This window comes from Macrobrachium rosenbergii, chromosome 56 (assembly GCF_040412425.1).
Source record: "Macrobrachium rosenbergii isolate ZJJX-2024 chromosome 56, ASM4041242v1, whole genome shotgun sequence".
NCBI lineage: Eukaryota > Metazoa > Arthropoda > Malacostraca > Decapoda > Palaemonidae > Macrobrachium > Macrobrachium rosenbergii.
In genome coordinates, this window is record NC_089796.1 from 57,038,596 (window position 1) to 57,059,276 (window position 20,681).

At 38.2% G+C, this 20,681-nt stretch overlaps 1 protein-coding gene across 2 annotated transcripts in view; it reads left to right on the forward strand.

Annotated features, from left to right (window-relative positions):
- The window catches only part of grsm (granny smith), a 117,469-nt gene extending 99,611 nt beyond the window's left edge, over positions 1-17,858 (forward strand). For both annotated transcript variants that reach the window (XM_067101316.1, XM_067101317.1), the window contains exons 9-11: positions 2,032-2,195; positions 12,720-12,830; positions 15,589-17,858. In XM_067101316.1, coding sequence (XP_066957417.1) covers positions 2,032-2,195; positions 12,720-12,830; positions 15,589-15,744 — 431 coding nt within the window. In that variant the 3' untranslated portion in view covers positions 15,745-17,858. The remainder of the gene's footprint in view (positions 1-2,031; positions 2,196-12,719; positions 12,831-15,588) is intronic.
- The last annotated feature ends 2,823 nt before the right edge of the window (positions 17,859-20,681 follow it).

Genomic DNA, 20,681 nt, shown 5'->3' on the forward strand with positions numbered 1-20,681 from the left:
GAGCCCCTGGTTTCCGGGATCTGTGGGATGTATGGGGCAGGCCCTTTTTGAACCTGTTTGCCCTTTCAAGGAATCTTTGTCTTCCTTTTTTTTTTTTTTTTTTTTGTTGTTCATACCATCCCTGTAGTATGTGCAACAGACACCATGCTACAGATCGGTCCATCAGACCTCGTCTCCTCACAAACTTCATCACAGTCAGGGAGGAGTTACGCAAGCTTTAGGTTAACTGCAAGTTGCGTTTACATCTTATTCCCATTCTACTTGTGTCATGGTTCCCAAACCTGCTCGGTTGTTGGTGGACTCTACAAGATCCCTCCCCAACCGTGTCTTATTAGACAAATTCACCTCAAGATGTACCAAAGTGGTTTGCTCTTTCCTTGACAGGCTCCAGGCTGTCCGGAGGCTTGTCAGTTGAAGAGTCGTTTCAAGACATGCTGCAGCAGCGGCTATTGCAAGACGTAGAAATCAATACTCTCTCTTCATCTGCTAGACTTGAGGGGTGATTTTCTGAAGATGGTGTCCCAAGCACTACGTCTATTCTGTCGAGACATCCATGACCCCTTTGCGAGTTACCATGCTTCTTGCCGAGGAAACCTGGAATCTTGTGTTCCACCATTTAGTGGTATAGAGATCCAGTTCTTTTTTCATCCCTATCCCAATGACCTTTCAAGTCCTTGGCACGTCCAAGCAAGGAAAAAGGGGACATGGGTTGCTCATTTTCCCTTGGATTTTAGCCAAGAACGAGCACCCATCCATTCAGGTATTACCAGAAAGGGACCGGAAGCTCAAGATCATCCATACGCCTAGGGTGTTATGACAAGCTCGTCCCACCCACTGACTAGATTGTCTTGTCCTTTATCCTAATGGACTTTATTTTCTGGGACACATTCAGATTTAGGAGAGCATTTTCCTCATAATGAGTGAAAGCTAAAGACATCAGAACAGCTTCTACCCCATTAGCTTTCAGGCACTACGTGTCCCTTACGTCCATTCTTCAATTGTCCTTTTGGAAGTGTAATCGATCTTCGCTTCTCACTGTTTTCAGGAAGTGAAGCAGTGTTAATATTTGGCAGTACCTTGCGTTTATTAGTAACTGACATGGTATCGAGGAAGGAAGCATAGGATTTTCTCCTACTATCTCTTCACCTTGTAGTAAGGTGGCAAGTTTTAGGGAGCCAAGGGGGTACAAGGTGCCTAGAGCACCCACCACTCTCAGTGGATGGGTTGTGGATTTTATTTCGGTGTAGGTGTCAGTGTTATCTGGTTGTTTTTACTGTGGTACTGCACCCAGGGCAAGGGCACTTGTTTTTTATTTTGTAATGGTTTGGCAGCCCTCAGAGTGCTCCTCAGCTGCAAAGCTCCCACTGAAGTAGAGGCAACAAGCATCATATTCAGTGCTGGCAACTTTTCTATTTCTAATTCATTACATGACTTAATGTTTTGGAATAAAATATATCCATGTATACCACCTCCTGTCAATGTGGGATTCAGCTATGTAGTTACTTGGTAAGTTACTGTACTTATACATAAATGACACTTTTATAATAAAAGTTTTATATGTACATACCAAGTAATTACATTTTCGGAAGGTCCTCCCTCCTCCCATCTGATGGACATAAGCATAAACAGAATGAGGTTATCTTCTAAGTCGTTCATAGTATTGCCGTTAGTGGGTGGTACTGGTCACCTGCACTGAACAATTGAAGAGTTGCCATGTATTTTGAATTTAAGCTGTTGTACTAGTTAGAAACTATAGCTATATAATTACTTGGTGAGTATATGTAAAACTTTATTTTATTATAAAAATGTCATTTTTGTGATCATATATTTACTCAATACATATTTAATTCTTTGTGTAACCCAAAGAAGCATTTTGCATTGAATTCAAAACTTTGGGAGTTGTATGTGAATACAGGTATTCTGTAATTAAATAACCTCTAGATACTGAAGGCTTTTGTTTTGAACAATATTTGGAATGATTGCGAAAACTTACCTAGCAGTTTACTCGTTACTAACATTTCAATTTTTCAGGAAAGTTCCATGGAGCAGTGTTAACAAATAGTCAAGATTGGGAAGAAGCCATTGTCAGTGCAGGTCAAATCTCAGGCGATCTTGTCCATCCACTTCCATACTCACCAGAACTTCACTTTGCAGAATTTGCCTCAGCTGTTGCAGACATGAAGAACTCTGTTGCAGTTAGTAATTATTAGTTTATTTAACATTTCATTACCCAACAAAATTGACATTGGGTCTTTTTTTAATTTTCATTTAAAGAAAATGAAATGTATCAGGATAATAAGAGCTAGCATTGGCCAACTACTTGGGAACCTTTCCCATTGTAAACATTATAAGTTCCAATAATTGGTAAGAAAATGTCTAATTCTAGAAAAGAATTTTAGTATATTAGCAAGAGTATTGATAACATTAATTTAAAAAACCTCAAACCTCATCACTGATAAGTAAATGCAGTAAAAAGAAATAGGTGAAGTAGACATGATTTCAGGACAAGAATAGGTCATTAGGTAAAGAATAGCAAGTGTGCTTGAAACATTTATTGTAGTAGAATTTAGTTTTGTTTCCAGTAGTAATTGGTACGTTTGCAGGACAATGCAATTACCCTTGATCCTATGTGACTTTCAGGACAAGAATAGGTCATTAGGTAAAGAGTAGCAAGTGTGCTTGAAACATTTATTGTAGTAGAATTTAGTTTTGTTTCCAGTAGTAATTGGTACGTTTGCAGGACAATGCAATTACCCTTGATCCCATGTGACAAGTTCAGTAAACATCTGCATTGACAGGTAATTTATCCCAATCCCCTTCCAGTACTGTGGTCTTCCACTACAGAGGACAGGAAAAATCATATACTGTAATTACCAGACTCATTACTTGGAACTGCAGTCTGTCCAAATGGAATATAACTAGCCCCGCCCACTTTTCTGTCAATGTTCAGTCACGCCCACTTTTCTGTCAATGTTCAGTCAAGTAACATATCATACGATACTCCTGAGTCCAGGCAGGCAGCCAGTCATGAGTGAATGGTGATAGATCAACTGCACGTCAACTTGATGACTCAAAAATTTCGGATCCTTTTATTTTTTTTTTTAAGATATGCAACATTAAAGACCAAACTAACTCATTTTGATTTATGACATTATGAAATAAAAAAAAAAATTATGCCTAGGCTTACACCTGACCCTATGCAGGCCTACAGTTGTCAATGTGTGGTTAAATCAGGTTTGCTTTCTCATTGTAGCATAGGCCTATCCATCTGTTTTTCACTTTATTTCCTCCTTCTTCCTCTTCAAAAGGTTTGTCTAATCTTACACTTAGGGCCATATTTTTTAAGTTTTTGCTTCTAATCTGATTTTTTTAGCCAACAGCTGTGAAACTTCCATTGTCTCAGTGGTCATCTTTAATACAACTTCAATTAGTTCACTTTTCTCTTATCAGAGTATGTGAATACGTTGTAGACAATATTTCTGGCTTGACTGAGTAGTCCAGAGCTACCAGTAGGCCTACCTCTTCAGTTGGTGAAAGTTGCCATATCTGTGACTGACATGAGATAGCCGATGGAAAACTTGACCCTTGCACTGTTGTACAGATTAAGGGGGGAGGGGCGGGAAAAACTGTTGGCACCAATCAGTCTTCCTGCGCTAAGACAATAGAATACTTTATCACATCACGTTACCATAATGGTATAAAAAATGAGAAAACTTAAAAAAAAATAATAATAAAAATAATAACACCAATGAAGCAGAACTTATACATAATTTACAGTGAATATAGCATCTTTTGGCATATTTCTGAGGTTTTTTGTATTTAAAAATTGAAACAATCTGGCACCCATGCACACTTACCATGGCAACAACACTGCAGGGTGATATTTTAATTGCATTTAGAGAGAGAGAGCGAGCGAGCTAATGACAGAAATCGAACAACATTGTCTTTATGTAGGCAAAAACTTTAAAAATACGGTCATAAGTGTTAGATTAAAGATAAACCTTTTGAAGAGGAAGAAGAAGGGAATAGAATGAAAAACAGATGGATAGGCCTATGCTACAATAAGAAAGCAAACATTGACAACTATAGGCCTACACAAAATTATAACCTACAACTCTTCGCAAATCATTACATAGCTTAGTAAGCCATGGCAACATACATGCATACAGACAGACATGTTATATGAGATGAAATTAAAAAGTAAGATAATACTAAACAATATTGCTCATTTATGAATTAATACAATAATGTAATGTAATAAAATAAGAGTATAATGGTCCCATTAATAAATTGATAGTGAATCCCATCAATAAAATGATAGTGAACCCAAACCAGCTTCCTCCTCCTCTCATCTCTTGAATAATTAAGAAAGCTATTGAGAGTACCAGGCATATGATATAGTACCCTGAGGGGGCGTGTCCTTAGGTTATATCTATACTGAATTTACTTTAGTAATATTTATTTTTGTTTGCATGAACCTTTCCCATTGTTTTTACAAGTTTTGGACAATCTTAAATGGATGTCAGTAACTACTTTTTGTTTATTATTATTATGATTATTAATTGTCTTCAAATGTTTCAATAGCATGTGGATTCTATATAGCAAGTTGAGGTCAAGCGCACAGACAAGAAACTAAGTAATTGCAGCTGCATGTACAAGGCATACTTTTGTAATTTGTGTAAGTGTGTATGTGATTGCCATAATCTCTTACGGTATGTAATTCACTACAGTATCATCAATTACACATTATTAGATTGGAGGATAAAGTCGCTGTTACTTCCTGGGCACGTACCATGTACAGGCAGTCCCCGGTTATCGGGAGCATTGGTTATTGGCGATCCGGTTTTACGGCACTTGTCTAGCGACGACGATAACTGGATTTTCGACACTGATTCCTGGTTATCATCGCTGATAACCAATTATCGGCGCTGGTCGCCGGTTATTGGCACCGATAACCGATTATCGGCACCGATAACCGATTATCAGCGCCGATAACCAGGAATCTGCTATTTTCGCCAATTTTCGGTTAGCGGCGATTTTCGGCTATCGTCACGCAGTTGGGAACGGAACTCCGCCGATAACCGGGGGACTGTCTGTAATCGCAGGATCCTGACAGATCCAAAATGCCATTCAGTGACATGTATGACAAACAATTCATGTGTTGTAGAAAAGTAAATTCTGACTGACTAGATGAGACAAATATGGTCCTTGCTATTAGTAGTCATAGGCAAAGCAGAGAAAGTATAAAGAGTGACTGGTAAATCTGGAGCACTGGGGGATTGTGTTTTGACAAGTTCTTCAAGTGGTGTTAAATTCCCACTTAAGGTATATAGCTTACTGATATGCTTTGGAGCCAAACTTGAAAGAAAAAAAAAAAAAATTTTTAATTTTGATGGTGAAATTGAGTAGATAAAACAAGTAGAGGTTTATATGGCAGCCATACCAGGCTCCTCGGAACCAAGGCCAAGTCCAGTTAGGTAGGAGGTTTCACTCAATCCATTGGGTAAGACTGATGAAAATGTTGAATTAATTCTAAGATGTCCTAATCAGCACTCAATCCAGATCTTGATGGATGATGACAAAAAGAGCCATTTTGTATCATGTAATCTTAGGCAAAGAGTTTTGCATTCAAATGAAGAAATATGAGAAATTTGGTAATTACAGGAATAGAGGTGCTAAATGTAAGAATATTCCTTATGTTAAACTAGCTAATGAACTAGGCCAACTTTCCTTGACAATGGTTAGTCTAAGTTCTTCACTGTGTTTTGATTGTAGCTTTTGCAAAGTCCAAAAAGCTTCTGCACATGGTAACGGAGTGATTACAGCTAATTGTGGAACTTATGAAAATTGGTGCTCGGTCTGGAGTTAAACCCCAGAGCTTAAAACACTGAACCTGTCAGTGACCAGGTTCAGAAGGTCAGTAAACCACTTTTGTTGGGAGAGTGGTGCAATGAGGGTTGTGGTGTGTTTAGTGTGTTAGCATTTGCAGCCTCACTAGTACTTTCCTGATCAACATGAGGAAGGGCATAGACATCCAAATTGTTCCACGGCAGCATAATCACATTCATCTTGCAGATTGCCATATCTGGGTGAGCTGAGCGATAAACTGGCAGCTTGTTGCTAGTGTTGTTGCTAAGAGATTGCCAAGTGGAGTTCCCAATCTACCAAGACTCCTCCCAATACCAGTGTTCATTAACCATTCTGATGGAAGGTTTGGTAATTGATGCTCATGGCACTTAAAAATGTGTTCTGGCCCCATGGAACAAACCTGGGCACTAAATCTGTCGTATTTGTCTGCCAAAATGATTTCCAATGGCCAACCAACTCGGTGACTCTCTGAGTGGGTGTCTACTTAGTTCCTCAACTAAGCGAATATGGTTGTTGTCAGACATGATTCCAACTGTCCATCCATTTAAGGATGTCAAAATGTTTGGAGGCCGAGAAGAACAGCATTGAGAGGTAAAAAGCAGATATGAAGTAGCTGCTCTTCATAAGGCCCTGCCAGGTGGATGGGACTGCTGAATAAGTCTGAAGCTTTAACTATACTTGGTATAGCTTTGGACTCACATCTTGCTTTTGAGAAGCCTCTAATGAAAGTGTCAGAAAGTGCTGCACAGAAGTTAGGTATTGTATGTAAGGCATCATATATTTATGACAGTGATATAGTCAGTGCAACCTGTTTTATGTCATTTGTCCTTCCTTTACTAGAATACTGTTTTCCAGTGTGGATGTCTGCTTCTGCCAGAGATTTATCTCTTTTAGATATAGTGGTTCATGTTGGTAGGTTTCTATTTCCTAACATTACCAGTTATGGAAAAAAGCTCTCTATCATGAGATTTCATAAACATTCTAAAGGGTCCACAGTAATATAACTGTTTAAGGCTCGTGTAAAATTTTTAAAAGCTTTTGAACCCTACTCTTGGTTCATCTTCAGTCACAATGGGGAATTTTACATGTAATGTACAGAGGTAAACTTAAAAATAAAAACAAAAAAATTTTTAAAAATAAAAGTCTAAAGATCGTTGACACCGGTAATTAGCTTCCAAATAGACCAGTGATAAGGAACGAAGGCAGTTATTCTAATTAGGTGATTTCCTCGCTCTTAATAGTCCTGGCCGCAATTCTACTCGATCTCCATACGGGTTGATGCAACATTGCAAGAGGTCCTTCATTAGGAGGCACAGCTTGGGTACCGTAACCAGACTCCCCTGGGGCAGCTTGTTACCTGGACAGGAAGAGGCAAAGCAGATGCAGCATCGGGGGAGGGAAAGACAGAGCCTGTCGTAAAATTAAAATATTTTAAAAACATATTGACAATATAAAAGTTAACAACTGGGTCTTCGTTAACAAAAGACGTGTTTCCTTTGAAGGACTTTCCTAAGCTTATACCAGCTCCCTCAACTAGTCGCCTGACATTCACATTGTTGCTTTTAGAGATATTAGCCTTGTTCCAATTGAGTCTATGGTCATTACCGAATGCATGTGCTACTATTGCGCTGTTTTGTTGATGTAGCTCATAAGCACGTTTGTGTTCCCCTAACTGTGTAATTAGTCCTTGTCCACTTTCGACAAAATATTTTCCTGTACAATCCACACATGGTATTTCATAAACACCCGGGACTGTGGGATTCTTGCGGTTATTGTTGTTTCTTACTAGGTTGTGTCTCATGGTATTTTCATATTTGAACACAATTTTAGTGTCCTGACATTTGTTTACATAACTACTTATATTCTTTACGTCAGGATTAAAGGGAAGCATTACATATCTTCTTGGTTTTCCCTTGCTGTTATCTTTAAGACCGTAGAAACCTCTTTGTTCTCAAAATTGCTTTCTCAATGAAGTGAAGGTTGACATGAGGCTTTCGATATTGCCAGCCGAGATATGTTGAAGTTTGTCTATAATTCACAAATTCTGAATGTTATAATGAAAAATTATAATGTTACTTATTTTCTTTTTGAGTGAAAGAATAAAAGTGGATATAACTCTTTAAGAATTGGTTGTTTTTCAATAAACAGAAAATTTGAATATCTGACTATTACAATTCCTAAAATCCAGAAGATCTAAATTACCCTTTTTAGGTGTTCTGGTTTTTAGGGATTGTAATAGTCAGATATTCAAATTTTCTGTTTATCGAAAAACGACCAATTCAGAGAGTTATATCCACTTTTATTCTTTTCACTCAAAAGAAATAAAAAGTAATGTCATTATGAATTTTTCATTATGAGCATTCAGAATTTGTGACCCCGAATATATAGACGGCGAACTTCAACATATCTCGGCAACATTCAGAAGCCTCAGGTACCCCCCTCACTTCATTGAGAAAGCAATTTTGAGGGCAAAGAGGTGATTCTAAGGTCTTAAAGATAACAGCAAGGGAAAACCAAGAAGATATGTAACGCTTCCCTTTAATCCTGAAGTAAAGAATATAAGTAGTTGTAAACAAATATCAGAAGGGCACTAAAATTGTGTTCAAATATGAAAGTACCATAAGACGCAACCTAGTAAGAAACATATAACTGCAAAAATCCCATACGATGCATGGATTGTACAGGAAAATATTTTGGCAAAAATGGACGAGGACTAATTGCACGGTTAAGGAAACACAAACGTGCTTATGAGCTACATCAACAAAACAGCACAATAGTAGTACATAATCTCTCCCTTGGCTGAGTCGGTTGAGCTTCAGACCGTCGCTCGATGGGCCGGAGTTCAACCCCACCACCAGCTGATGAAGAGTTAGAGAATTTATTTCGATAGAAATTATTTTGCTAGGGTTGGATTCACTGCTGTGGGTCCTTGCTACAGGCAACAATCTGGTTCTTAGCCACGAAAATAAGTCTAATCCTTGGGCCAGCCTGGGACAGCATCAGCTCCAGTGGTCTGCAAACCTAAGGTATACTTACTTAATTAGTAGTACATGCATTCAAGTTATATCTTAGTTTAATTCAGACCACTGAGCTGCTGATTAACAGCTCTCCCAGGGCTGGCCCGGGCTTAGATTTATTTTTACATGGCTAAGAAACCAATTGGTTACCTAGCAACGGGACCTACAGCTTATTGTGAATCAACCTGGCATTATAGCGAAATGAATTTCATCACCAGAAACTAATTCTCTTATTCTTCACTGGCGGTCGAGATTCGAACTCGCGACCAACAGAGTGGTAGCTGAGAACGGAACCCGCTCACCTAGCAAGGAACTAGCACATATTCAACAGGTCAGAGGCTTGTCGAATCCACCCATCCAGGAAGTGAGACCAGGTGTCTTGAATATCCAGTTGGTTCAAGGCTTACTTTCCATCCACCAAGAGTGAGTCTCTCCTTATGTTAAGACCCAGGTTTGTTCCTCATATGAACAATTGACAAATTTAAAATGAATTTGTAATTTTCATAGCTAACAAACTTGCGGTCTTAACATAGACTGCCCACCTCTAGCCACCCCTCAAAGTTTTGTTCCTGGGCTGGAAGAAAACTCACTACATCACAGGTTCAAAGTAGGTTGACAACCAAGCCTCACGCGTACCAACAAATGAACCCCAGTGTCACTCATTCCTTGCATTACCGTTTTGATTGTTTTTACCAGTTTCCAGCTGGCGCCAGAAGATTTACCCTTATTTTAAGACCGCAGGTTTGTTAGTTACGAACAATACAAATTAATTATAAACTAGTAATTTTTATAAAAAAATTATTTACTAATTTTCAGATATTAAGAGTAATAAGATTTCTTAAGATTAACTAATACAGTAAAGCCCCTGTATTCGCTTTCTCACAATTCGCAGATTTCTCTATGGAACATATATACACATTCGCGGAAAATTCGCCCATTCGCAGTATTTTTCACTGAGAAATATTCACTAATTACTGTATATCATATCTTTTCATGATTAAATGCAGTTTTTGTGATAAAACTGTTAAAATACTCGGGTACCCAGGCAGTGCTCGAGTTACGATAATTCGCCTTACAATGATTCGATTTTGCAATGGGGTAATCAGTTACTACAGATACGACAATACCTGTATTTATAAAATATTTTTAAGTTTTGGCCAGGTGCAGGCAGCGGCGTACAATCAGGCAGCAAGAGAAACCGAATTACAATAGACCAACTTGTTGTCCTCCATCTCTTTATCATATCTTCTAGTTAAAAAAATAAAAGAGAATGATAAAAGTATTGTCAGTAACGTTATACTCTTGCGAGAGACTCTTGTTTTGCTTATAACCGAATCGGATAACAACAGCTGTTTTGCTTGTTTTTCAACCATCGTAAGGTAGTAAACAATTACCGTAGTTGTGTTGCAAAAGACGTTAAGTAGAATAGGACTGGTATATTTTTACACTATACAGGTAGTGCTCGAGTTATGATAATTCGCTTTTACGATGGGATTAGCAATTAATATCGATACGACAATATTTTGAAAATACATATTTTTAAATTTCACGGGCGACTGGCGCAGGCAACATTTTAAAAATCCATGGAAAAGATGCATATCACTATGTTGATGTTTGTATAATACTATATTAATATGTGAATATAGAGTACAGTATAATGTAGGCTAGGCTACTGTATGTGTATACAATATGCCATAGTGTGGGCTAAGCTAATTCTTGTTTGTTATTCAATTTCTTTTCATACTGAATTATCATATGTCAAACTGCATGAACCTCTAGAATTAGCTGATAATAATTACTGTACCGTATATGTACAGAGTATACTTTATAGTGTAGGCTAGGCTACCATATATGTATACATGGTACTGAATACCCTAGTGTAGGCTAGTCTGTGTTAAAGATGTGTTTTTTCCAATAAACGATGGGTTTTTTAGAACCTAACCCCATCATAAGTAGGATAATACCTGTACAGGCAGTTCCAGGTTATTGGCGGGGGTTCCTTTCCCAACAGCGTGATGATAACTGAAAATCAGTGATAATGGTGCCGATCCCTGGTTATGGGCGCTGATAAGTGGGGATTGGCACCGATAACCAGAGATAGGTGTCGAAAATCTAGTTATCGTCGTTGCCAGACAAGGGCCGTGAAACCAGGCCACCGATAATCGGAGACTGCCTGTATAAGCATTGTTAGGTTTTTTGTGTTTGAACTATCAAAATATTAGGCAAGTTCAGTGTTTTTTGGTTCTGGTGTTTTTTTAAGTGTTTTTAGCATTTGCAGTTTTTGCTTTATTTGCTGAAATTGTGTCCCTTGCGAATCTGGGGAGTTTACTGTAATAATATAATAATAATAATAATACAGGCAGTCCCCAGTTATCGGCAGCATCTGTTAATGACATTTTGGTTTTACGGCACTTGACGAACGACATCATTAACCAGATTTTCAGTGTCAGCAAGCAATTTTCAGTGCCAGTTGGCAGTTTGACATCAGTAGGCACTTTATCAGCGTTGTGGGCACTTACAGCGTCTTAAACACCATTTATTACCATAATTACTGTGATGATCTTGTTATCAATGATTTTTGGTTATCAGTGCTCGGCTGGGAACGGAACCCCCACTGTTAACTGGGGCCTGCCTGTACTATACCTGTATTAAAACAGGTAATAATAAGTACCAGTTTTTAAATATTAATACCTGGGGGGAGGGGTAGTGCCATCATTAATACAGGTAATAGTAAGTACTAATTTCCAAATATTAATACCCTGTAGGGGGCTAGTGCTGTCAGTGCACCTCATGTGGTGCAATGTAGGCATTACTTAAGTTTCTTCACAGTGTCCCTTTGGCCCCTAGTTGCAACCTCTTTCATTCCTTTTACTATACCTCCGTTCGTATTCTCTTTCTTCCATCTTACTGTCCACCCTCTCCTAACAATTGATTCCTAGTGCAACTGCAAGGTTTTCCTTCTGTTAACCTTTAAAACCTTTTCAGTCAATTTCTGTTTCAGCACTGAACGGCCTTAGTTGCCCCAGTGCTTGGCATGTATGCCTAAAATCTATAAATCAATCAACCAGTCAATCAGTCAAATATTAATAATATTAAATAATAATAATAATAATAATAGTGTACCTGTAATAATAGTAATAAGATTAAATAATAACTCGAAGAGAGAGAGACAGACTTATGTGGAAAGAAACAGATTTTTAAGCTTTGGGCTGGTATTACACCGGTTTTCTCCCCTTCATACGTATATGAGGGACCTCATTATTTTGAACCATCTCTTTACAGTAAACCTTCGTAGTAGCTACAGCTCATCTAAACTGGTTTTCTCACCTCATTATAGCTAGCTGCTCAGAAATGATACATATTGAAGTAGTAAAGTGGTACTGAAATAATATCGAAATATGAAAATGATTTAAAGTCTTGGGATGCTTAACTTATATTTGGTGTTTTAACTATTAAAATAGGCAGTTATAAGTGTGTTTGGTATTTTAAACTATTAAAATAGGCAGTTATAAGTGTGTTTGGTATTTTAACTATTAAAATAGGCAGTTATAAGTGGATTTTAGCTTTTCACGGGGGTTGTGGTTTCTATCCCCTGCAAATACGGTGGGTTGACTGTACTTGTGTTCCATCCCCATTATTTTTTGGGTCCTTTTGTACAAGAAAGTGAATGCATGAGTGCTTTATCTTCATATGCTTTAGAAATATTTGGATGTGAAAGTGTTGGCATTAGACAGGTTGAACACAAGTTGGTGCCATTTTCAGGAAGTTTTCTGTTTTCTTTAAAACATGAGTGTATTATACTTTTATGTCCTCTAAATACAATTTTACTTTCAGGACCGTTCCAATGCAACTTCAAGCTGTGCTGGGCTTTTTATAGCTGCTCATCTAGGATTTGATTTTCCTGGTAACTGGATTCATGTTGATATGGCCTACCCAGTCCATTGCGTAAGTATACAAGATTGTGTTTGGAGTTTGGGATTTAAGAATAATTGACATTTGACCCATGGATCTTGGAAATTACACATGACTCAGTACCTGAGCATAGACTGTAGGTCACAATAGCAGGGAAAAAAGTTGTATGTCATTTTCATGATTTCAATCATCAAAGAGACAAAAGTCTCAGACACAGAACCCATACGCAAATAGTCTTAATCGTAGAAATTTCAGCATATCTAACTTTGCTGTGTATAATTAACCAGTCTATGTTTTTTGATAATGAATTGAAATAGTGTCAAACACTTCCATTCAGTCATTCAAGCTTGATAACAAGGTAGCTGTAGGTATGATGGGGTACCACCCTTTCATCCTGTGCCAAAGCTTTGCACAAAGGCATTCTGTTGGGCACCATACCAGAAACTGCCTCCAACCAGCACAAACATGGATTGGACTGTCAATTGGGTGGGATGAAAGTGAAGTTAGGAAGGAGCCAGACAACTATTGCATTAAATTGCCTACCCAAGCCCAACCATGAACCTTAGACAAGGTTCTTTCTCTAAATAGAGTGGGGGCCAGCTATGCAACCACTGTAGATCCTAAGAAGGATGACACACCAAACTTTGGTGGCTAAAATTTGAAAATCATCCCTGTGTGAAAGAGACTGATGCAAACCTCGAGCTTCACGAGGTAAGCAGAGACAAAATTGTTTCCATTGCTGAATGATCTGAAGGCTGCTTGAGTCACAAATTGGAAAGGAAAGAATGTTTCCTTCTCAGTAACTGCCAACAAGCAAGTAACTGGGAGAGCACCACCATATAAACATCAGAAAGTTTGCACCAAAAGGTTTGTATGTGATCTTTGTTAATGGTGAGACAGTTAGAAGACAGTGGCAAAGAGATCCTTCCAAGAATTCCCTGCGAGGCTTAGCAAATGCCTTAGAGAAAATACTTAAGACACATTTCACCTTGGGAACAATTCTAGGGAAGGAAAACCAGCATGACGACTCTCAAGAAAGATCAGTTACTTTCCAGAAACTTCCAGCTCAAGGAATGATTAGAGCTCATTCTTGAAAGGGGGAAAAAGAGAAGTAACACCTGTAGGAGGAAGATACAACAGGTTTATGACCTGCTCTATAGAAGTGCTGAAAGAGAGCGAATCCTTTACCACAGGGGATAGAATGAACCTGGGACACATGCTTGTGCTTAAAGTCTGCAGAATTCTCAGTGAGAGACAACGGTGTTTTGCAAACCATTCCTGTATTTGCATACCTGGGACCAACTCGGTAGGCCAAATGGCATAGGAGGATGCACCTGGATGTGGGAAAGTGAGGTCTCAGGAAGGGATACACTTTTCCTAAACCTGTCCAATTTCAAGATTGGCTAAGGGAAAAATGGCCAACTTCTCCAGGAGACCAAGTATCTTAAAATCATCAGGTATCGAGCCAGAGAAGGACAAATGGCTAAGGGAAAAGTGGACAACTTCTCCAAGAGACCAAGTATCTGCAAATCACCAGGTAGTGGGCCAGAGAAGTTGTGCTCTTTATACTGAAGATATAGAATCTCCCAGTTGGTATTGATACTTGAGGTGTCACTAAAGGCTATCAATGATCCTGGAACATGAATAACCAAAAGAATTTTTTTATGGAACCAGATCTGACTGTCGCTGGTCTCACCTGGTCGACTTTCAGGTAAGGCCTCACCCCTCATGTAACCACTATCTGGTTGAATAAGAGGTGGTAGGAATAGACCACCAGATTCCCACTCAGGGTATTTACTGGACACCATGAAGTATCTGAAGTGAGATGTTGGGAACCAGGGTTTGCCATGGACAACAGTCTGTATGGTGTTTCCTCCCAGGATAGGAATTGAATGATATCCTCATCAAGGCCACTATACATAAGTCTAGCAGAATGGCCTGCAGCTTTTCCACTGCTGCTTGGCCTAGCAGTCTGGTCTTTTCCCAGTTATTGCAAACCCAGATCATTAATGAGAGAGAAAAAGACCAAACAAAACATCTGAATACGTAATGCAAAAGTTTATTTCTAAGGAGCAACCAATCAGAGGAAAGAGAACAAGTGCAATCTCTATAATTAAAGTTGACAAGTATAATCTTCAGAATAACAAACAAAGAGAAATTCCCCTAGTCTTGATAGCATTTGTCTACCCAATCTGTAATCAGTACTGGAACAAACAAAACTTGTGGATGGTACTGGAGAACAATTATGCCTGTAAGCAGTATTGAGCAGGCAACTTAGGATGAGAACTGGGAACTGATTGTGCATTTGATGTGAGAATGATAATTCTTTTGATGATACTGACCCGGCAAACAGGGACCAGAATTTGGAACAAACCAAACCTGTCGACAGCATGGAGGACATTCTTGTTTGATGACTGCACCAATTCATGACCATAATGGCAGTTAAAAAGAAATGGCACATAAGCAGTCAGTGAAAGAGCTGACTTTTATAATATCTATGAAGAGAAACCAAAGGTAGACCCCTACCAACAGAGCAGTAGTTAAGATAAGTTGACTCAATGGCAACCAAAGAAAAAGTGAGGGTTTACAGCTAGGTGAGAGGGTGGTACCCCCTGACTCACCTGTAACTACCTCTTTACCAGACTTCAACAACCAAACCAGCTTTCATACTCAAGGACATGCATATATGAAGAAGGGTTGTATATCAAAATAAACAATATGCAGTACTTTGATATTCTCATCATAATAGCACAAAAACTTGCCATGATCTTAATCGAGGTTCATCTTTCAGGGAGAACGTGCAACAGGTTATGGTGTTGCACTCTTACCAACACTTTTTGGACACCACTCTCGAAGTAGAATATTCCGCAACTTAGGTCCTGTATCAGCAGAAAATGGAGATTGTGAAAATGATTGCAAGGCATCAAAAAAGATGAGGTTATCCTAGTAATATGTCTGTAATATTAGTAGCTTTAAAATTAAGTTTCTAAGGGGGCAAATCTTATTTTAAAGTTGAAATATGACCAGGATGTATTTATGGTACTTTACTCATTTCAGGAGTTCTGTGGTTGCTGTTCAGTAGGGTTCTTATGCTCAGGCTCCAATACATTCATTTGACATAGCATGTACCTGTAAAGTAAATTTATACTGTAATTTCAAATACAATATGAAGTCACTATATGCAGTGTTCAAATCTCTCTCCTCTGTATATTACTGTATATGTAGTAAGTTAGGCTTGTAAAAACTACCCCTTGGTGTTTTTGAAGCCTTAGTGTGACATTGCCAATAACTATTGTAATATTTCAATTTCACTGAAGTTTCTTGAATGTTAGTTTTCTTCAAAACACTTTCTTACCCCTCCATCCCTCACTTTTTTTTCCCAAATCCTTTAATGCTTGATTTCATTTTTATTGTCACTGAATTCTTGGATTTTTAGGCCTTCCTTTAGAATCACAAACTAGTCAGTCCTTTGAAGAAGACTGATTGTTGAAACAACATTATAGTGGCATCTTATTGTATCATTTTGTACAAGTTACAAAGGTTACCCATCCTCGCATAGTCATACTGTACATGTGTATTTTTATTTTTATTCTGTTTGTTTTGCATGTGTATGTGGACTGGGGATATATATGCCATAATGATAGTGTTAATCATGATACTTGGATGCTAATATATTATATACAAAATGTTAATCATGATACTGGGATGCTAATATATTATATACAAAGTTATAAACACAAAGGCAGCCATAAATAACATAACCCATATTGTATTTCTAATTTAATTTGGGTCAGAATTTTGTGCAATCTTGATAGTACCATTAATAATTGTTGAGGTTCCACATAAAGCTGAGGCGCTTTTGTTTAGGACTTAAGGTGGACCATACTTAGGAGTTGTACTTAACCAGGCCATTGAAAATTTGCTCATAATTCATTTTCATATATAAACCCTGGTATTGTGTGAGACTCTTATGTAAGTTTATTACTGTTCCCTGTTTTTGTAATTATAATGAAATTTTGAAAATGACTTCCAAACCTGCCTGTCTTAAGAAATTTTGGTTCACTTTCATATTAGCTTCTTGGATTACAAGTGTACCCAGGTATGTTTTAGAAGTGTTAGAACAGAACCATAGTCACATCAAGAAAGGTAGAAGTCAAGATCAAAAATAATTAATACCTGTCAAGTCTGTATCTTCTAGAGGCACATAATAGAAAAAATGTACTAATTACTATTTTTGTAAAGAACTTCTATAGTGTAAGATTATTAAATTCTTATAATTTCTAATTAGTCTTCTGAAGTTGCACAGTTTGATCTTAAGTTTTGTATGGTTTACTTATTTTAATTTAAAGATCTGAATTTTTAATCTATTTATATTCCAAAATCTTTAACTGTTTATATTTTCAAAAGCAGGAATGCCTCAGGTTTCATTGAGTATCATTATCTAAGTCTCATTAATATGTATATGCACATGTGCATATTCAGTGACTCCTTAAAAAGCTGTACCTCATCCAATAGGTGCCTTCATCTTATTTTTAAATTTTTTTTCTTTCATTTTTTAGCATTAGCAAGATGTAGATAAAAATTTATTTGCGTACTTATCTAAATATTGACAAGTTGGTTACTAAGTTATAAATAAAAATACAAGTTTCTGCTATAATTCTAAATTATAGTTAATTTGAATTTGATAAAATAAAGTATTTTTAGTAAACAAAATTTTATTTGCATCTCAACAACCTTTTAGAACATGCAAAACTGGTGTAATATTCAATTGATGCAAAAGCTATCCATTTTGCAGGGTAATTATAAGTTGCATGGTTGGATTTTTGAGTCAAGAAGGTAACTCCCCTATGTTCTTATGTTAGCACTGAGGATTACCAGTATTATGTAAATTCAGTATTTAATTCAAGTTAATGCATGTTGCATTCAGTTTATTACATGATTTCCTGATGCCTAATTTTCAGTATATATTGTTAAATATAAATGTTGCTTTATGAGAAAAGAAATGCTAATGAATTGCAAGGTAACCACTAGCAAAAAAAAAAAAATAAAGTCAAGTCAGAATCATGTTATTTATTGTCCCCCCCCCCTTGTACTGTGGGACACACTTCCCTTACTTGTATGCCTACTTCAGATTATGAACAAAATAAGGATTGTTTCATTGCATTATTAAAGAAAGCATGCCTGTCTTAAATTGCATTCTTAATTATATAAGCAAGTAAATTACAGCATAAAGACCCTTGTTTGGAAGTTGCAATATAAGACAAATATTTTTGATAGCCATCAGTGCAGTGTTATAGGATCCAGCTCTCTCATGAAGAATCATAATCATATAAGAAATTTCACTGCAAGTATTTATTGTATCTATAATCTTTACCATTTTCAGCTTCTAGTAGACAACTTCAACTTGTTCGTAAAATTACTAACAATTATTTTTCAAAGATGATGCTTGCATGCTGTAATTTTCAAATACTCTATGAAGATGTCACACTAATTTTTTATTATTACTTTTGATACAAGTTCAAAAATACTGTAATACATCTTCATTATTTTTATGAACTGTACAAAATATCTGTCATAAACTAGCATGAGCTACATATTCTCAAAATGGCAAACTACAGAGCACAATAAGAACTTCAACCAATTTATGGATGTTTATCAAACCTTGTTACACTTGTCAAATTTATCTCATTGCTCCATTATCCAATTTGTTTCCTTTTGTAAAAAGGAACAATTAGCAACCTGCAAAATACTTGCAAAGCAGAGTTATAAAGCAAGGGAATTAAACTTCAAAGCCATTGAAAAACAAGTAAAAAGGTTATTTAGTGGATTGTCTATTACTAATGTTGTAATAAAGGTACCTGCCAAATACAGTCAACTGAATCAGAATTCCCTCTTGAAACAAGATTTTTATATAAGCTACTTACCAAGTAATTACATAGCTATTAGTTTCTATTACATCGCAGCTAAATTGAAATTCATGGAACGCCACTTTGTTTTGGCTGGCGAGTCCACTTTCGGGGTAAGAGAGGGAACCAGCTGAGCAAATGAGCCTTCCATGTGTTTCTGCCCATTTATTGATGGCTGTGGGTTACAGTGATTGGCTTGTAGCGGTTTTGAAATTTCTTTCTCTGTTGATCTTGGATCATTGGTGAAGAATTTGTTTGTGGTACCCTTTTCAGCACAATTAGTTAGTGTCAGGTTTTCTTTGAAGACTAGTACAGTATTACCGAATTTGACAATTATTTGGACTTTCTTTGCCACGACTTGTTAGCATGTCCAACTTGAGCTCTCAGAGTGTTAGGTATTGCAGTAAAGGCTGCAATACGAGACTGATTAAAGCATGTTATGACCCTCATACTCTCTGTACTTCTTGCAGGGGTCAATTTGTTCCCCTGAATTGGGATCCAAAAATCTGGAAGACCTTGAATAGTCATTTGACGAAATTAGACAGGGATAAAAAGAGAAAAGCAGTGGCTGGAGCTAGTAGTAAGACTTTAGCTAGTCAGGTGTCAGCAAAATCTTTGTCTAATAATTCTGATTCTTTTATCTCTTTATTCCCAATCCGTCTCAATCTGTACAATTACTCTGCACCCTGGCTCTACTCCTGATTCCACCCTCATTACCAGCCTTGAATTGAGAATTAATCTTGAAGTTTGGATTACTCACAGACCATGGAGAAAATTGGTGTTTCTGTTAAAGTCCTAATGGACAAAGTGAATGTGAAAGGTGACAGTGAAGTGTTAGTGGAGGAGGTGGCTGTCTGTCCCACCAACTCTCCTAGCTGCCAGGTCCCCTGCAACCTCACCTAAACCTGGGAGGAGCCAAACTGGCAGCCCAAAGGAGGTGGGGGTCTGCCCACAAACACTAAGCCCCTCAGTCGCACTTGCACATTCCCAGGTTACGACAGAGCACTGCTGGAAAGGTGTGTCTATGGAATTGATCCTATGTCTCTAGTATTCCAGCAGTGACTCCAGTCCTAGGCGCCTAATGGCTAGGCGACCTTATCCTCTGAAAAGACGTGCTGCGGAGCCAACCCTTCTACTGTTCCAATTAAGAAGAGCTGAGAGCTTCCTCAGAATATCTTCCTTCCTGAAGCTTCTGGACGGTCCGAACGTTTCTCCCAGGATCAACCAGCGTTGGTGTGGACAGTTCCACCTTCTAAACCTGAGCTACTTCTCGGAGCCTCTTCAGCACGAGCTTAGCCTTTCTAACGTGCATCTTTGCTTTTAGAGGACTTGCCGAGACAGGTTGTGATATCGGAACGCTTTCCAGCGCCCAACTCCTGTGCTTGTAACGCCTGTACAATCTGCTGTTCCTGAATCTTTGTTGGCGGAGATTTCATCTGTGGCGCCAGATCTTCCTTCTCCAGTGGTTCATGGTGCTGCTTCTGTTGTGGCTCCCTCCGAGTGCCATTCATCTGTTGTGCATCCATCATCTTCTGAGCGCTTCTCTGCTGAGCGCTCTTTGGCTCCTGAGTGCTCATCAGGTCCCGAGCGCCCATTGGCATCCGAGTGCCCATCGGCTCCTGAGCGCCTACCGACTTCTGAGCACCCATTGGCGCCTGTTCCCCTCTTGCAGCAAGACACTCCTTTGGCGCCCAAGGTTGTTGCCAGCTTTCCAGCGCCATTTTCGTCCGTTTCTTGGCAGAGCCCTGTGTCTTCTTTGTTTCTACCTGTCACAACGGATTCTTCTGTTTTGGAATCCCCTTCCAGCCGATCCAGTGAAATTGTGGACAACATCCTGGGCTTAATTCAGAAAGCCCCATCAGTCCCCAGCCCATTGCGGATCTGTCACCAATCTTCAGAGGAAGAGGGAAGTAGGACCCTGTTTCCCCTCCCATCGCTGCAATACGCCTCCCTTACTCAACTTTCTGCTGTTGACTTT